The sequence below is a fragment of the Numida meleagris genome, chromosome 3 (assembly GCF_002078875.1).
Source record: "Numida meleagris isolate 19003 breed g44 Domestic line chromosome 3, NumMel1.0, whole genome shotgun sequence".
Lineage (NCBI taxonomy): Eukaryota > Metazoa > Chordata > Aves > Galliformes > Numididae > Numida > Numida meleagris.
The window spans coordinates 36,252,903-36,269,129 of NC_034411.1; the positions used below are offsets into that span (position 1 = coordinate 36,252,903).

The window sequence follows — 16,227 nt, forward strand, 5'->3', positions numbered from 1 at the left end:
TTATAATTTTTGTTTCTTCTCAAATCATTTTGCAACATTGTCCGGACAATAAAAATACATGGATTATTTGTCTCCCTAGACCCATTTCATTCTAGTTCTTCTTTTTCCTCAGTAGATATGAAGCTTATGTTGAATGGTAGTCTTTTCCTGTATTTGCGGAGGAATTAACACAATGGCTATAAGGTAAAAGTATGCATCACAGTAAGGATTTCGAAGTAGTCAGGGAGCTCCATCAAGGTTTCATTTGAGCCTGTTTCAAGTGATGCAACTCCACTGTTACTTGTGAGTGAATTTGGCTGAAAAAAAAAAAACACAAACAAAACCTGCTCTGCAGCCAGTCGATTTTTAAAGGGTTTATTTGAGATCTCTTCATCCCTCCCCTGATCACTGAATGGGAACTCCTAGTAAGCACAATATCCTTTTACTTCCCTGCTGAGAAAAGATAGTTGTTTGTTTCCAAACATTCTGAAAATCCACTTCCATAAATTAGGATTAACCCAGGGTAAGGCTTATTTGTTCTTACTGTGGCAACCACCAAGCAAGTTGAAGTATAGCTTTGGTTACACAGTGGTGTATCCATTAGGAAGTTCAGTGAGGTCACAAATCCGCTCAGGAAAACAAAGGACCAAGAGAGAAACCCAATAGGAAGGGGCTGTATTGTTTGCCTCCTGGGGAGAGCCATCAGTCAGCACCTCCTGGCACCTCCCAGGAGGCTGGGAGCACCCTGCATTTCTTTAAAGGAATCACTTGACCCGAGAACAGCAGAACAGTCATCAGACCTTCTGTAAGATGCCATTAAAAGCTGCTTGCCGAACCTACAATGCCAAAAAGGGAGGGAAAAGGCCTTAAAGAGTGAAGGGAGAAGGAGCAAAATGCTGAGCTGAAAGAGCCATGGAGACTGGCCAAAAATTAATGAACTGAAAGGGAAGACAAAAGAAAGAAATGAAAATTAATTGTGGTGACCAGAACAGAACCGATGAGGGAGGAGAACTCGTGCATGGAGCAGTTGGGTGCTGGAGAGGCGGCGTGCCACTGGTGAGACGCCAGCACTAGGCAGGGCTGCCAGCAAAGCCCACAGAAACCATCCGACAGCACCAGCTGCGGCTGCTCCTTCAGACATCTTTTTTCTCAAAGAAAGCTCTTAGTACCAAATATACAGAATTGCTTTTTTTCAAATGGCACCCCTAATATTATTTGAAATCGTTAAGTCATAAATGCCAGGTAGTCCTCCAAGAAATAACAAATAGGAGAACAAAAAACAGTTGCAGAAAATGAGAATGGCAGGAATGCATTTAGGATATTTATTTATTAAAAATATGAATGAAAGCCAAAGCAGATGACTGAAATGAGAGAAGGCTGTTTTATTTAAGTAACAGTCGGGAATCATCAGTGATTTTTTGTGGCTCTTCCATTTATTTATCCTTATGCCAAGTTATTAGCAGCTGTTTGAATTCAGATTTAAAAATTACCATATTTTTAATTTCCTTTCTAGCTAAAGATGTCATGCATAGAACCAATACCACTGAACTTACTAACTTAAGTGCATAAAACATAGAAATTTTGCTAAAAGGAATTTAATAGCTACAGGGACCTTTCTAAAATAAAGTTTTAATCACAAGATGTTCAAGGGAAACAGCCAACAGTTTATTTGAACATATTCTATGTCCATAATTCATTTAAGCGTGTCGCTAAGTAGTTCTGATTTGCCTTTTGATCTGACTAGGTCGAACAGATTAATGCTTTTGTCTCCTGTGAGATGAAGATATGCTGAAGAAGCCCAGTAAAATCTTTGCTTCAGTTTATCCCTTTAGTTTTTGATGAGGCTGCTACATTGACTATAATGATATGTCCTCTCCATTATTGCTGAAACGTGTAAATGGCCACTGCAATACTACAGCCACTCTTGGTGTTTCCAAAGGGATATTTCCTTATTGATGTGGGTTGACTCCTTTGCTCTCCTCCAGACTGGAGGTGTTATGGAGCTTTCATGGAGGACAGCACCCGGTGGAGGCCGCAGTGCTCCTGCCCAGGCTCTAAGGAGGAGGATTGCTGTCCGTGTTGTGCCAGCTGTGTGTCTGCCTATACGCTCAGTGGCAGAGCTTGCCCCTTTTGCAATAGATGGTCACTGCTGAACTGTGTCAGCTTACATGGCACTGTGATTCCCGAGTCCTTTGCAGTAACGTGTAGGTGGTTGTTCCCATTGGTGTAGTGCATTATTCCTGGGTCAGTGAGGTGTCTTCAGCTGTCCATTGAGTAGCATCCTAGTTTTTCAGACTGTACTTCTCTTTTACCAAGGTCACTTCTGTTTTTTGAATTTAACGTGTGAAATACTTGTATTCCTTTTTCCTGCTGGCATTTATTTGTATGAGTGGGAGTGAGGAATCTGCTGTTCAAACTCTTTAACGCTAATACAGGAGTGATAGTGATTGTCTTCATCAGTATTTGACGTAAGGGATCTGTATATGCAAATTATTAAGAGAAATTGCCACGACAATAGACTCTGAGAACCTGCAAAAGTTATTTACAAGGGTAAGCATGGATAGTAAATATCAAATAATATTCAGACACAATTGTAAATGTTACCTTATTATTGGCATTTGCACAATTTTTATTATTCTTTGCTCACAAAATATATTCTGATGCATTCACCTTGTCTCTCTCTTTTTTTTTTTTAATTGATTTTGGAATTTCTCATTAGGTTCATCATAGATGTCAGCTTTTCAAAACAAATTCTGTTTACCACCCTTGCTATTAACCTTGTGGCTGCTGCTTCTGCTACGTCACATGAATGAAGCTTTTCATTATTCATGTAACTTTTCTGTCTGCCTCTTTACTCCTTTCCACCTTACCTTTTTGAAAGATGCACAGCAATGGCATTTTTAATATAACTTGCTTTTCCACCTTTTTATTGAATGTATAACCTGAAGACTATGACATTTCTTCTAGTTCATCTGTTTTTATGCACTGTTTTTTATATGACTCCTCTGTTCTGTTAGATTCTCTTTCTCCTCTTCCCCTCCCCTCAGGTAATGCCTGTGTAGGATTCTCAGTCTCTAATGGTCACTTTCCTACACAGTGACCACAAATGCTCTTTGCACTTCCCTCTGTTTTATGTTCTTGGACTTGAAAGAAATGGCAAGAAATTAAGGAGAAAACATTAAAGAAAAGGCTGGTCAGCAACTGGTGCCAGGGCTGACTCAGAACATGCCTCTGACCATGAACTTGATCTTGCAGGACCTCTTCCCTTCCCCATACTGCTCCCACCAACTCTCCACTCTTCCTCCAGCCAGAGCTGCCCCAAACTCCCCACTTCAGGGGATGGCTGTTAGTGATGGCACCTTCTTTGTTGAAAATGCCCTCCAGATCTCTCCATAAAGGCAGGAACCCACACCTCGCTGGGACCCCTTGACTTGTCTGGAGCATGATTCCACCGAAACAGTAATGGAGCTGTGGGCCATCTGGCCTTGTCTTCTTTCCCTCCCAATTAAACTTGGCTAACATTGGTAAAGAGCATACAAATGACATATATGACTGAAGTAGAGAAGACGTGGTGCCTACAGGGCCCAAGCAGATCACAAGTGTGGGTGGAGGAAGGGCCTGGGGTGTTGTCCTGGGGAGGCCTGGTGGGCAAGCTCCGATGTAGACCTGAAAGGAGGTAGAAGGGAGCTGGATATTCCTTAGCTCAGGTGCATTGGTCAGATATACACAAAAGGAAGTCTAGTTTCATTACTCCGGATGGGGTGGAGGTGAAGAGGTTGGTCACTGCAGGCATTTGTGATCCAGAGTAACTGGGAGCAGGGATTTCTCTGCAAGCAACAGAGGAGTGGGAGGGTCCACAGGGTAATGCAGAACACCTAGGTCCCTTAAGAAGGAAAGTGTCTGTGGGAGGCAGAAAGGGAGCTTAAAGCCCAATATTAGGAAGTGTTTTTAAATCCTGATCCATGCTGGTTTGGGAGGTAGTATCAGTGAAACTAATGGACTGGTCAATGGAAGCCCATATTATACAGGCAGCTTTCTGAAGGAGGGGATGTAAGTGTGGAATATTATTATTATATTATTAATAGAGAGCCTTTATAAAAAATGTTCTGGTGTTTTTAAAGGAGACACTGTCAGTCAACTATTGAACATACAGTGGAGGTAGTTAGACAGATAATGCTCACTTAATGATGAAACTGGTTTCCAGAAAGCCAGTTTTAGGGATACCTTTGTAATTGTTAAGGCAGTTTAGGTTGGTCCTTTTCTTCTTCTGCCTCACCTGAATCACTTCACTAGCCTTGCTGGGTCTCTGGTTAGATCTCCGCTCTTGCTTCCCTTCTCGTTTTTTTTCCTCATCCTTTCCTGTCTCTGTTACATAACCCAAACATGGGGCAGTCACTGCAGCTGTGCTCCCATTTGGTGCCTGTGTGTGCAGGAGGGATTTTGATTTCTTTCCTTATTTTTTTCCTGTAATGGGAACACATACTGTCAGACTTTCATTTTGTTCCAAAGAGCTTTTTCACAGTGCAGTTCGTGTCACACAGACTGATATAATCTGTTTTTTTGTTTATTTTTGTATTTGTCTATTATTGACACTTAAACATCTTACTTGGGGGAAAAGGATTTAAAAACAATGGAAGTTCTGATTTTTTTTCTAAAACATCTGTTGGTCAGAGCTGACTGGAACTAATGGCAAACTAATTGACCCCAACTATCTACACACACCTCACAGCCACATTAAAACTGCACTTTGGGGTTCCTATCTGCAAGAAAAGCTGAGTATCTGCTGATCTCCCCATGCCTCTGTTGGCATCTCCCACTGCCTCCTCCTGCCCCAACCTCCCAGCAGATTTCCACTGCGATCAGAGATGTGAAACCTGCCAGGACTGACTTCAAGTTGCAGTCAGCTTCTGCTCCATGGGTACTGTCATGCTTGCTAGCTGGATGTCAGCTGTGTCACCTCTTTGGTACAATAAGGTGTGCTTTTTTTTACTTCTGAAAGATGTTTCTGAAGACTCCTCTCACTCATGCCCACCCCGCCTCCCATGTGGGGAGCGCACATGTGTCTCTTGGAAGCTTTTGAAAAAGCCTCTTTCCACCAGTGACACAGATGGGGCAGAGCGGCCTTGATCACTCTGTGTCTTTTCATGAGCCCCAGAAAAGAAAAAAAACAAGGGCTTGGAGGCCAAGAGACCCAGAGGAAAGAACAGAACAAGAAAGGAGGAATGGACAGAGCACAGAAATAACCACCACAGTAGCGGCACTGGTGCATGTATTACAGCCACCAACTTCTGCCTCTCGTGAGCGGCTGGAGGTGGCTGCAGCCCTGCTCTGTGTGTCCCAGCAAAGCTCTGGTGGAAGCAGCAGAGGAGAGGGTGACTGCGGGATGCACGTGCTTGCTGGTACTGCTCAACACAGAGATCTAAAAGGCTGAGGTCAGGCACTGGAGGAACTTGATCTGTGTGCTTTTCAACCACGCTGAGCCCACCGTGTTTACTTTTCATCTAAACAAAGTTTGCGTCGTGTAAAAGAAAAGAAGGAAGAAGAAAAACCTTTCAGTTCCTGGTGTGCCAAGGACTTTTCAAGTTGACATTAGATGCTGCGTCCCTTTCTTAGCCCTGACAGTGCCTGTGCCAGGACGGAGCTCAAAGCCCCTCATTGCCCTGCAGTCCTGTGGCCGCCTGCGCGTTCCCACTCTGTCAGAGAAACGCTGCCTGCAGCACTCAGCATCCATCCTCAGTGCTGTGTTGGCTTCTCCCAGCAGCTCTGCCCTGGCTTCTGCAGCGCTCTGTTTATTGGTACTGACGTGGCAGCACCAGCGTGGTCAGTGTTATCAGCACCAATCTGCCACGATACAGCCGAGATTTTATTTCTGCTAAGGATAAAAGTACAAGTGGAGCAGTAGCACTGACTCGGACTTGTGTAATGGTTTAAAATACAGATTTTGTGCATGTATTGGATGGGACGTTTTTGGTATCCATTACAATCCATCATCTAAGAAATCTAAATAGAGCATAAAATCAAAACCAAAGGAGGCAACATTAGTCAAAACAATTTTCTTTACCACAGCAAAGCAAACTGTGTGGTGCAATAAAAAGGGGGTGGGGGTTGAGGTGGTTTTTTTTGCAATTTTTGGGGTGGGGTAGGAACTGGGGCTGGTTTGTTTTTTGTTTGATTGATTCTCTTGTTGTCATTTATTTCCCCCTCCGCAATTGTTCCGAAGTGATCGTATGCCCTTTCTTTCCGTTTGCACTTTTCTTCTGGTTAAGCCTCGCTGAGAACTGCTGCTGGCAGAAAGAAAACACAGAAAGCTCCTTTCATTTCACCAAGCCCTCTCACTACAGCGCTGCCGGGAGCGGCCCCGTCCCTCCCCGCCCTGACCTGGGCGGCTGCTGACACCTCGCGGGGGCGCGCAGCCCCGCAGGCGGTGGCGCTCACCACGCGGTGGCGCTGTGGCGAGGGACGGCGCCCCCAGCCCGGAGCCGCGGGGCAGGAGCGGGGCCCAGGGGGGAGGTGTGTGCTGAACCGATGAGTGTTTCTCGGGCACCGATCTCAGGCTGCCTTGGTGCTCTTCCCCACGCCCCTCGTCCGTGTCTTGGGGTTGCTGAGAATGATGCTTAATCAAAAAATATATTACGTACTTCTACGGAATATTTTTTTATGTCTCGACCGGGTGCTATGTAAAGCAACTGTCCTGGCTTTAGGAGATGGAGAGGAGTTTCTCTCTGCTTGGATATATGGCACTCCCCTTTGGGATGGTGTCATTCACTAATTTCTGCCACATGTTGTTATGAGTAGGACGTTTTTGTTTCCTCGCTGCGTTTCCCTCAAGTCCTGCTGGATAATATTTCAGATGGTCACGGTCAGAGAAAGCGTGTGACAACTTCCAGATGTTCAAATAATGAAAGCGATGTGCAGATCTGAGGGAACACACCAACAAACAAATGAAGGATAACTCGAAGGGATGCACTCGAAGTGGGGGGTCGCGTTCTGAGGTGGGCAGCAGGCAGGAGGATGCTCCCGGAGTACCCGGAGACTTCACTCGTGCCTGCATGGTTTGGTAAAACTGAGACAGTCTGGTGACGTGGCTGGGCAGGCACGGGAGCCAAAACCAAGGGGTCTGATTGTGGATTTCACACAGCTTGGAGCGGTGCTGGCTTCCCAGGGAGCAGGAGGGCTGGCATTTGTGCCGGTGAATGAGTGCAGCCGCGTGGTGCTGCATGTACAGAGCAGCAGGGTGCGGGCTGCATGTGGCTTACCGCTACGGCACAGGCAGCTCAGCTCTGTCCTTGGCCACGGTAGGAACAGATCTCCCACCCCACAGCGTCCTACAGCAAGTCTGCTGGTGCCTCTGTGTACGTGCGCATGGGAGTGCCTGCTGCAGGCAGCAAGTTCTTTGAAACAGATGTGCTCTGCTGCTGCCTGCTGTGTGTGTGACTGGCACAGCGCTGCTGGAAAAGTGGTCTTCAAAGCCTCCTGTGAGGAGCACTGACGGGGTAAGCATTACTAGTAATAGTAGTATTGCCACTGTCACTGCTGCTGCTGCTCCTGCTAACAGACATGGTTTAGGAAGGTTAGCTTGATGCTTAAACTTGATTATCCTGAAGTCTTTTTCAATCTAGATGATGCAATGACCCTACCACTAATGCTGCTATTACTAGTAATTTGTGCTGGCTCAAAACCTGTCAGCTGATGATGGAGGAAGGAAGATCTGATCACTTCCAGGGAAAAGCTAGATTTTTGGAAGCTGCTGTGATTCCTGCAGGCCATTTAGTGACAGAGCTATGCTTTTGAAGCATTACGATTTGAGAGACTGCTGCCAAATACTCCTTTCCCTTCCTAGCAAGGCTTCACATAACTTTTTTGTGCAATCCTATATGATCTTTTACCACTTGGAAGCTAGTGATGAAGCATCCTAGCAAACTGAGATGCATGCTAGGAAAAGAAATTTTGTGACAGTTTGTCTCTCATCAGAGGTGGCTTTTGTCCGTCAGGCTCTCCTTACTGCATTCTCCAAGGATTTGGAGAACTTTGCAAGATTGTTCCTTGATTTTGTACTAAGAACCACGTTGTACCTATGTAGAGGTTGAAAAGAGCAATATCCTTCTCACCTGGAACACCAGATCATGGTGCCCGTGTGCGTGGAGGGGAAGCCCAAGCCTGAGAACTGTGTTGGAAGCAGTGTGGTGGCCTTGGAGGAGGTATTCTACAACAGAGGCAAACAGTCTACAGAGCTTCCATGGGCCCAAAGGTGAGGAGGTGCTGCAGCTCACAAGGACACCAGTACCTCGATGCACTGCAAGAAGGTGTTGGCCATGACCTGGGCTGTGTAGAAGATGTTTATGGTGATGGGTCATCTCTGTTCCAATTCGTGGCTGTAAGACAACAGTAAACAGGTCTTTTAATGTGAAGTTTGGCAGCCTATGTTCATCTAGTTGGAATATCAACAGCATGTGCATCCATCATTTATCACATGCTTGTAAAGACTACAGGCTCCTTCCCCACGTCCACAGAGAAAGCTGTAATTACCTAAGTTTGACAAAATAAAAATGGAAACCATTCACTGCACTGTAAGCTGAATCAGAAACCTAAGGAAATTAAAGTCTTACAAACTGGAAAAGCACGGGAGAAAAAAAAGCAAAAAAGCAAGCAGTCTGTATCTATTACCCATCTGTTGATCAACTACCTATTTCTATGCTGTCTGCCTATTTGTAAGTTTTTACTTAAGAAAAAGGAGCTCATCCAGTTTATTTCCTCTTTTCTTTCTCAAAAAACAAAAAAACAAAAAAACAACAAAAAAGGAAGAACGATCCAGAGTTTCTCTGCCATTGTGAAAAACATCGACATTCACTGAGCACAAACACTCAGGTCAGTAAGAGTCATTGAATCATTAAGTATCATTTGGGCAAAGGTGCACTCCCAGCAAGTTGACTGTTCCATCCCCAGGCTTGGTGTGGTTCAGATCACATGTTTGCTCTCCAGTCAAGACTCCATAGTTTAGAAAGCATTGCATTTTGCTCCCCTGAAGATGTGTCTGTCTCTGTTATGGATTAAAAAGACAAAACACGCCTTTCACATTTACTCTTCCAACAGGGGCTAATTTTTGAAGTATTTGCTAGTCATATAATTACAGCCACACTTCTTAACATGTTTGGATTTTTTTCTTATTAAAACTCAGACTCTGGCCTTCCTTAATGCAAGGCTTGCTGCGGGCTCATTTACCTGACCACTAGTTGTCATTTCATTGTCATCATTAATTTATATTTTTTGCACTCATAAAATACATTGCACTACTAAAATCATTTTGTCAGGGTAGAAAGTGCAAATTAAAATATTCTCACAATGGGAGGACCCCAAGTACAATTTTCGTAGCAAAAATTCCCTGATCATTTCCAAATTAATCATAATTTACAACGAAAAGATAAATCTTTCCTGTTAGTACTACCTAGATGTGATATTCCCAACATTTCATATATGAATAGTCTTTCTCTGAGATTTGCAGCTGTTTTACTTTCCTGGCCATAATAAACCTACCCTGTGACTCCAGCACCCACTCTGGAAAAGCTACAAATAAATAAATAACCTCTCTCCGTTATTGTCAATGTTCACATACCTTCTAATTTGCATTCCCATTTTTCTTTTACTTCTGTTATTTGTTTGCAGTTTTTTCTTTTCCTTGCAAACTTCTTCCTTCCCTCACCCTTCTCTTTATTCAAAGTCTCAAGTCTCTCTCACATATTTTAATAACCATCGTTCTCATCTGCTGACTTCAGTTCTCAGCCAAACCCTAGTAAAGTCAACAGAAAGGCTTTCCCTGGAATTCTAGATGTGTTTTGTCTTTCTGTTTTGTTTTTGTTTCTTTCTTTCCTTTCCTTATTCCTACTGCTGCCTGGCTGGATGATTTAAAAAAATATTTTCAGTACAGCTTGTCCTCAGTTGACTAAACTGGTAAATAATGGATAAATATAGTTTTGATTGAGAACAGCTTTCTGGCAAAGATGGAGTACAGCTCTAAAGAAGAATTTTTCGCACCTTTAGTCATGAGATCTGGTTATTTAAATTAAAACCAATTACTTAACCTGCCTGTACAGCACACAAAAATCAGAGATGTCCTTGTACTGTACTTAGTGCTGCCTACGCTACACTGGCTGCAGCAACCAGGTGGTAATTTTATTCTGTGAAATAGAAATTGCCTGGGTTTATTTCTTTCCACACATTAAAAGCAGCAAAAATCTAATTTATGTATTTAACTAAAGGCTTGGCCTTCTTTTTCCCAATGATTTTTTTTTTTTACCATCTGGAAATGTTTTTCTATCATAAGCTCCCAACTTCAACACGTAATGATCATATTATGAATTCTTCAGTGTCTTCAGGCTGGCTACCTACCTAAGTAACTCAGTCCTCCTGTGACAGTACTGTCTTCATATAAAAATGTACTTACTCGGCCCACTAAAGGGACATTGCGGTGATTGTTAGGGTGAAACTTCACATATTGCCTAAGAAGCATCCAGAAGACATTTATAAATATATTCAGTGCATCTATTCACACAAAGGATCTAGGAATACATAGTAAAAGTAAAAACCTAATTCACAAGAGTAATGTGAATGTAAGTCATTGTATTTTGAATTTTTACGGCAATAAATTATAGCAATAGTTCACACAACCCAGCTATTATCTCAGATTGTCTCTCTGCAGAATCACAAAAACAATCTGAGTCATCCTGACCTGATTCATGTTCAGTTCCTGTTTTGGAAGGCTTCCCTCACCATCATATGGGCTGGTAACATTTTTTCGTGTGAAGGCTAGATTCTGTGCAACAGCTCCACAGTCTATGGCAGAATCTGCAGCATGAATCATGGAAAATATGCATCCCTGGTTATTTGTAGCTGGTTATTTTTGCAGAAATTCATGTGGCAGACAAGCCATGAGGTTTTTTTTCTGTGTGATACTTGTGGCTTTTTGGCAGCCTCGTGAGAATTGTTTGATGGAGACCTATCTGACACGTCAAGAGACACGCAGCATTTGATAAAGGAAAAAAGAGAGTTCATGCATAGAGTAAATCACAGAACTTTATCACAAAATGGCTTGGGTTGCATGGGACCTTTAAGATCATCCAGTTCCAATTCCCTGCCGTGGGCAGGGCTGCCACCCACCAGCTCAGGCTGCCCAGGGCCCCATCCAACCTGGCCTTGAGCACCTCCAGGGATGGGGCACCCACAGCTTCTCTGGGCAGCTGTGCCACGGCCTTACCACCCTCTGAGTAAAAAATTTCCTCCTAACATCTAACCTAATTCTCCCCTCTTTTAGTTAAAAGCCATTCCCTCTTGTCCTGTCACTATCAGATCATGTAGAAAGTTGATTCCTTTCCTCCTTGTAAGCTCCCTTCAATTACTGGAGGTATACAATGTGGTCTCCCTGGAAACTTCTTATTCTCCAAGCTAAACGTGGCCAACTCCCTCAAGGTTTCTTCATAGGAGAGGTGCTCCAGCCCTCCTCTGGACCCACTCCAACAGTTCTGCATCCCTCCTGTACTGGGGGCCCCAGGCTTGCACAGTACTCCAGATGTGGCCTCATGTGGGCAGAGTAGTGGGGGACAATCACCTCCCTGTCCCTGCTGGCCACCCCTCTTTTAATGCAGCCCAGGATACTGTTGTCCAGCCTGGAAAGACTGAATATGAACCACTTTCAGACAGAAAAAAATCTATCTCCATGAGTAAAACAAGGCACCAGCGAGTTGTTTCCATTTTTCTCTCAGGCTCCTCTTCATGTTCTATCATTAAGTTCACATGAAACTTTTATTTATCTTTGTTGTGGCTTTAACTTTACCTATGTATAATCTATTATTTCAGATAGTGCATAGACTATATAGTTTCAATTAGTAAATGAAGCTGATTAATAAATGCCTTTGGCACTCTTGGCTGAAAAGCATGACAGAAAAAGAGAAAGTGATTTCTGTTTGCCAAGCTTTCTTGCGTCACTAGAGAGAGATATCTCTGAGATGAAAATGCAGTGCAGTTAACTCTGTAATATCTTAGACATTAAGTGAATAATAATGTGGGACTTCAGGGAAATGAAGCTACACACAATAATGGTGTTACAAACTAATGTTTCTGCAGTGGAACAGTTCAGCAGGGAACAGCTTTATGTCTGGTAGTATCCTGCAAAAATATGGTGTTACTTTACTATTACTAAGGATTGGCAAGAGAATAAAACCATCACTTAAAACATTGGCAAATATTACAAAGATTAGGGTTATTGTACATAATGAAGATTAAAGGATCTCAAGCAGAGAAAATGTGAAGCGCTTGGTCATTTGATGGCAGCTGAATGAACAATAGTCATTTCTACTGCTGACAAAGATGAGACTGGACATAGAGGAACACAGAGCATAGGCTGTGCCTGCTGGCAGGAGCACTCTTCACAAAAACTTTAAGCAGGATGTGTAGACTTGTGTTCAGATCATCAACTGAACACAAACTCAAAGGAGAAAAACTGGTCCAAAACTGCTGTGATTCCTGGGGATATGAATTTTTGACAGGGAAGTCTTGTTTCTTTGATTTATGTGTTGAGCTCTGAAGCATCCCATTTGCTTCAGGCACTCCTAAAGTCCTCCTGAACGACAACAGCTTTTAGAGCAACTAAACGACTGGAAAGCACCTTCTAGTAGAAGCTTTGGGTACCCAGTCCTCTGAGCTTAAAGGTTAAAGAGTTACCAGTCATGGACGGTAAGTGTTTACCTCAGGACTAATGCTCTTCCCATCTAGCAAATAAAGATATAAAAAAGACCTGGTGGCAAGAGTTGGACAATTTTACAGGAGGAAGCAGCTACACCAGTGATATATGCATCTACTGGCATGGATAGCAATAGGATGTTGTGGCTTTTCTTTCATTCATAATTTTTAAATCGAGAATAGATGTTGTTGTTGCTTTTTTAATCTAAAAGACGTACTCAAGTTTAAATTGGATCTCATTCAAGGATGTTCTGTGTCCTGAGTTATGTGATTATATGACCATGTGGTGACTCCTAGTTTTGTAATCTGAAAATCTTTCCTCTGACAAATAAGGCTGGAGAAGCTGTTACTCTGGCTGGGACTTTGCATTCACTGGTGCTCATTGTGTTCACTGGGGTCAGCGCTCACCTTTGTTCTTTCCTCTGACCCAGCTTAGCACTGACTGGTGACTGCTGCAGAGCTGCTCTAGGCAGACCTCTCCTGCCTAGGTCAAGGATGCTCCTTTTTCACTTATTTCTCTCCTCCCAGGCTGGAACCTCACATTCATTTTTCCGAGGAGCCAGGAACCACCTTGAACACGGGAACTTCTGTAACGCTTTGAGAGTAACCATTCATAAAGACCTTACAGCTCTGAACTACAGCACGCACAAAGAACACTTTTTTTCTAGTGACTACAAAATGCTTCCATAAGCTCTGCTTAACTGAAACCTCTATTAGCACTGAGCAGTAGTGGAGCTTTGTATGTTAGACACTAAGGATTTGAGTAGGAGATAATTGTCATTATGTGTTCTCCTCAGAACAACCTGCACTATTTCAGAAGAAAATCAAGCTCCAATCAAGCTGCTCGGAGATTATGAAATACTCAGCTTCCCTGGTGTAGCCATGGGGGTGCAGTGCAAAATACTGCTAAACAGGCATTAGTCTCAAGCATTGCGCTGACTGAACATACAAATACAGAAAGTTCACAGAAAAGCCTGCTCTTGTGAACCTTCAGCCAGCATTTGCAGACTAAGCCATAGGTTATTCATATCATAAATGGATGCATATCTGTCAGAATGTTTAATAAAGATAATATATGAGAAGCATGAAAAATTCATTTTCCTCCGCAGTAAAAATATGTTTCTTCTATTGGATATAGGTCAGTGGCAATAGCAGTTTAAATCTTTTGAAGCTTTGATGTTCAGAAAATGGTATTTTGACAGAATTATACTAAGGATAAGGGTCTTGGAATGGGAACTATCAGGTCAGATGAAACCAAAATTTGATGAAGTAATGACTCAACTGTCCTTAACTAATATATAAACCATTTAAATATGATATTGGTACCAAAAGGTAAACTGAACCATGCAAAATGATCTAGCAAAACCTATTTTTTAATAAACAGTCTTTGTCCCCAAGAAAACCTGGGGAGATTGTCTTGGTGTTAACAGCCACAGAGAAGGTGGCTTGGTAACACTGGAAGCTGACATGAGCTAGAGGTAAAGAACAAAAGCTGCAGCTCCATTTTTCACAGGCAGAGTTTGACGTGTAAAGCCTCTCGCTCCTGCCCATGGGGTGCCCTGATACCTGACTGCTGTGAAACTGTTACACGAGATGAGGAGCTCTGCTCACTGGGGGTCTGACTGGTCTGTGAACAGGAAGAGAATTCCAACTGGGAGGACTGTGGTGAGCAAGTGAACTACTGATGTCTTTCTTTTCCAAAACAATCACTGGAGTGTTGTCTTTGCAAGATTTTCTTGCAGTCTTCACAAAACAAAGGGAAAGGAAACTGTGAGGATATGTAGGGGCAACTCACATGCATCTTGAAGTCTGAGCAAATTATACTATTGGTTTTAAAACATCAGATCAGCTGTTTCTTGTTTCACTATTGCAGTATGCTCAACCTGAAAAGGTAAATGCTTATTTGGCCCACAGTTGCCATATAACCTACAACAGCTTGCTCCCTGTGTGTGTTCTCTCTCTCTCCCCTAAAGCATCAAGCAAGGAAACATGAAGTTTACCAAGCAAATGGCATGAATTTGCATCTACATTATCAGAATAATGGTGATTTTTATTTCCTGGATGGTCCCAATAGACTTGAACATGACCTCCAGCTCCAGGCCTACATTTACAGTCTTGTTGTAAGCACAAATGACTCCAGTCTGGTAGGATGAATTGAAAATATTATTTCTTCTCCATCTAGTTGTGTACCAGTTGCCACTCCAATACACCAAAGAAGTTTTTAGATGTAGTATCTCCACATATCTGCATTTCAGATTTTTTTAATTATTACCAATTCACTTTACATTTTACATCCCCCTAAATGCCTACATTAACTGTTGATATTTAAGCTCAGTAACAATGGATGGGAGGGAAGTGAGAAGAGGGGAGAGACTAAAATACGTTCTGGGTGTATTGGTAGCGTTATAAGGTTGGGTCCCAGAGTCTGAACCTGCAGTCTTTGACAGCACACTTTCAGTCTAAAACCTGAAGTGGTGGTTGCACATCAGTGCTGGAGCTACTGATGTAGTTCTGATGACTGGAGTCTGTTCTCTGCTGCTGACAGCAACTGCACCTTCAGAAAGAGCTCTGACACTCTGTAAGCAGAAACCTGCTCAATTGACTTGCTTAATTCTTTTCACACAAGCACATACAAAACACTTCTTTTAAACTCTAGCTGTTTCATTCTAAGATGATGCAAAGGTGCAAGTGTTTCTTGCTGCCAGAAGTCTCCAGGAGGCCTGCATTCTGGAAGGAGGTAGGTGATGGAAAAAATGGTCTGGTAAAGGTGCGAAGGAGCATTCCTCAGAGCAAGAAGTTACTGCACATCTCTGGTTTATTACAGAAAAGAACCTCTAGTGACAATAAATGCTACTTTACTACTGTTGTTAATATCAGACAAGGAAATGCCAGAAGTAGCTGCAGGCTGAAGATTTCACTCTGTTAGACTGTTTATTAGAATAGCAGAAGACTAAGCCGGCTGATGGAAAACATGTCTGTCAACAGTTTGGTGTGACAGACACTCCATTCCCATGCTGCCGTGTGCTACAGACATCTTCTTTACATTCCTATGCAGGATTTCCAAACAATGAAAGGAAGTGGTCTATCTGCTCAAATTTGATAGAACGATGCTGGTGCTGAGTTTTGCGGCTGCAGTCATGTGTCAAGAGATTATTTGTGCTGGCATAGTGAGTTCAATACAAGAATACATACTTGATGCTTAAATCTCAGAAACTTCAGTAAGACGGAGGCCAGTAAACTATTATTTTCTCTAAGCAGCAGTTCTTTTTAGATATAATATCACAGTAACAGCAGTCAAATTTGTGCTAACAGTGGCCAGCTAGGGTTGAAATCTTGGCCCCGTTGAAACCTTCCATAAAAATTTCACTGAGAAATAAAATCGATTTTCATGCAAAAATAAACAGATGGAAAAACAGAGTTTTATGTAATGGATATATTTTTTTTGCTTTTTGACATCTTGGATGTTAATGTCCTAAAGTTCATAAAAATTGAAGTTTGTTGGTGTTAAACAAAACAAAA

General features: G+C 42.7%; 1 protein-coding gene across 16 annotated transcripts in view; it reads left to right on the plus strand.

The window, feature by feature from the left end:
* RGS7 (regulator of G protein signaling 7) overlaps positions 1-13,783 on the plus strand; it is a 271,402-nt gene extending 257,619 nt beyond the window's left edge. For 15 of the 16 annotated variants that reach the window (XM_021391124.1, XM_021391127.1, XM_021391132.1 and 12 more), the window contains one exon: positions 13,237-13,783. In XM_021391124.1, the coding sequence (XP_021246799.1) occupies positions 13,237-13,398 (162 nt within the window). In that variant the 3' untranslated portion in view covers positions 13,399-13,783. The remainder of the gene's footprint in view (positions 1-13,236) is intronic. The other variant, XM_021391129.1, reaches the window with a different exon arrangement.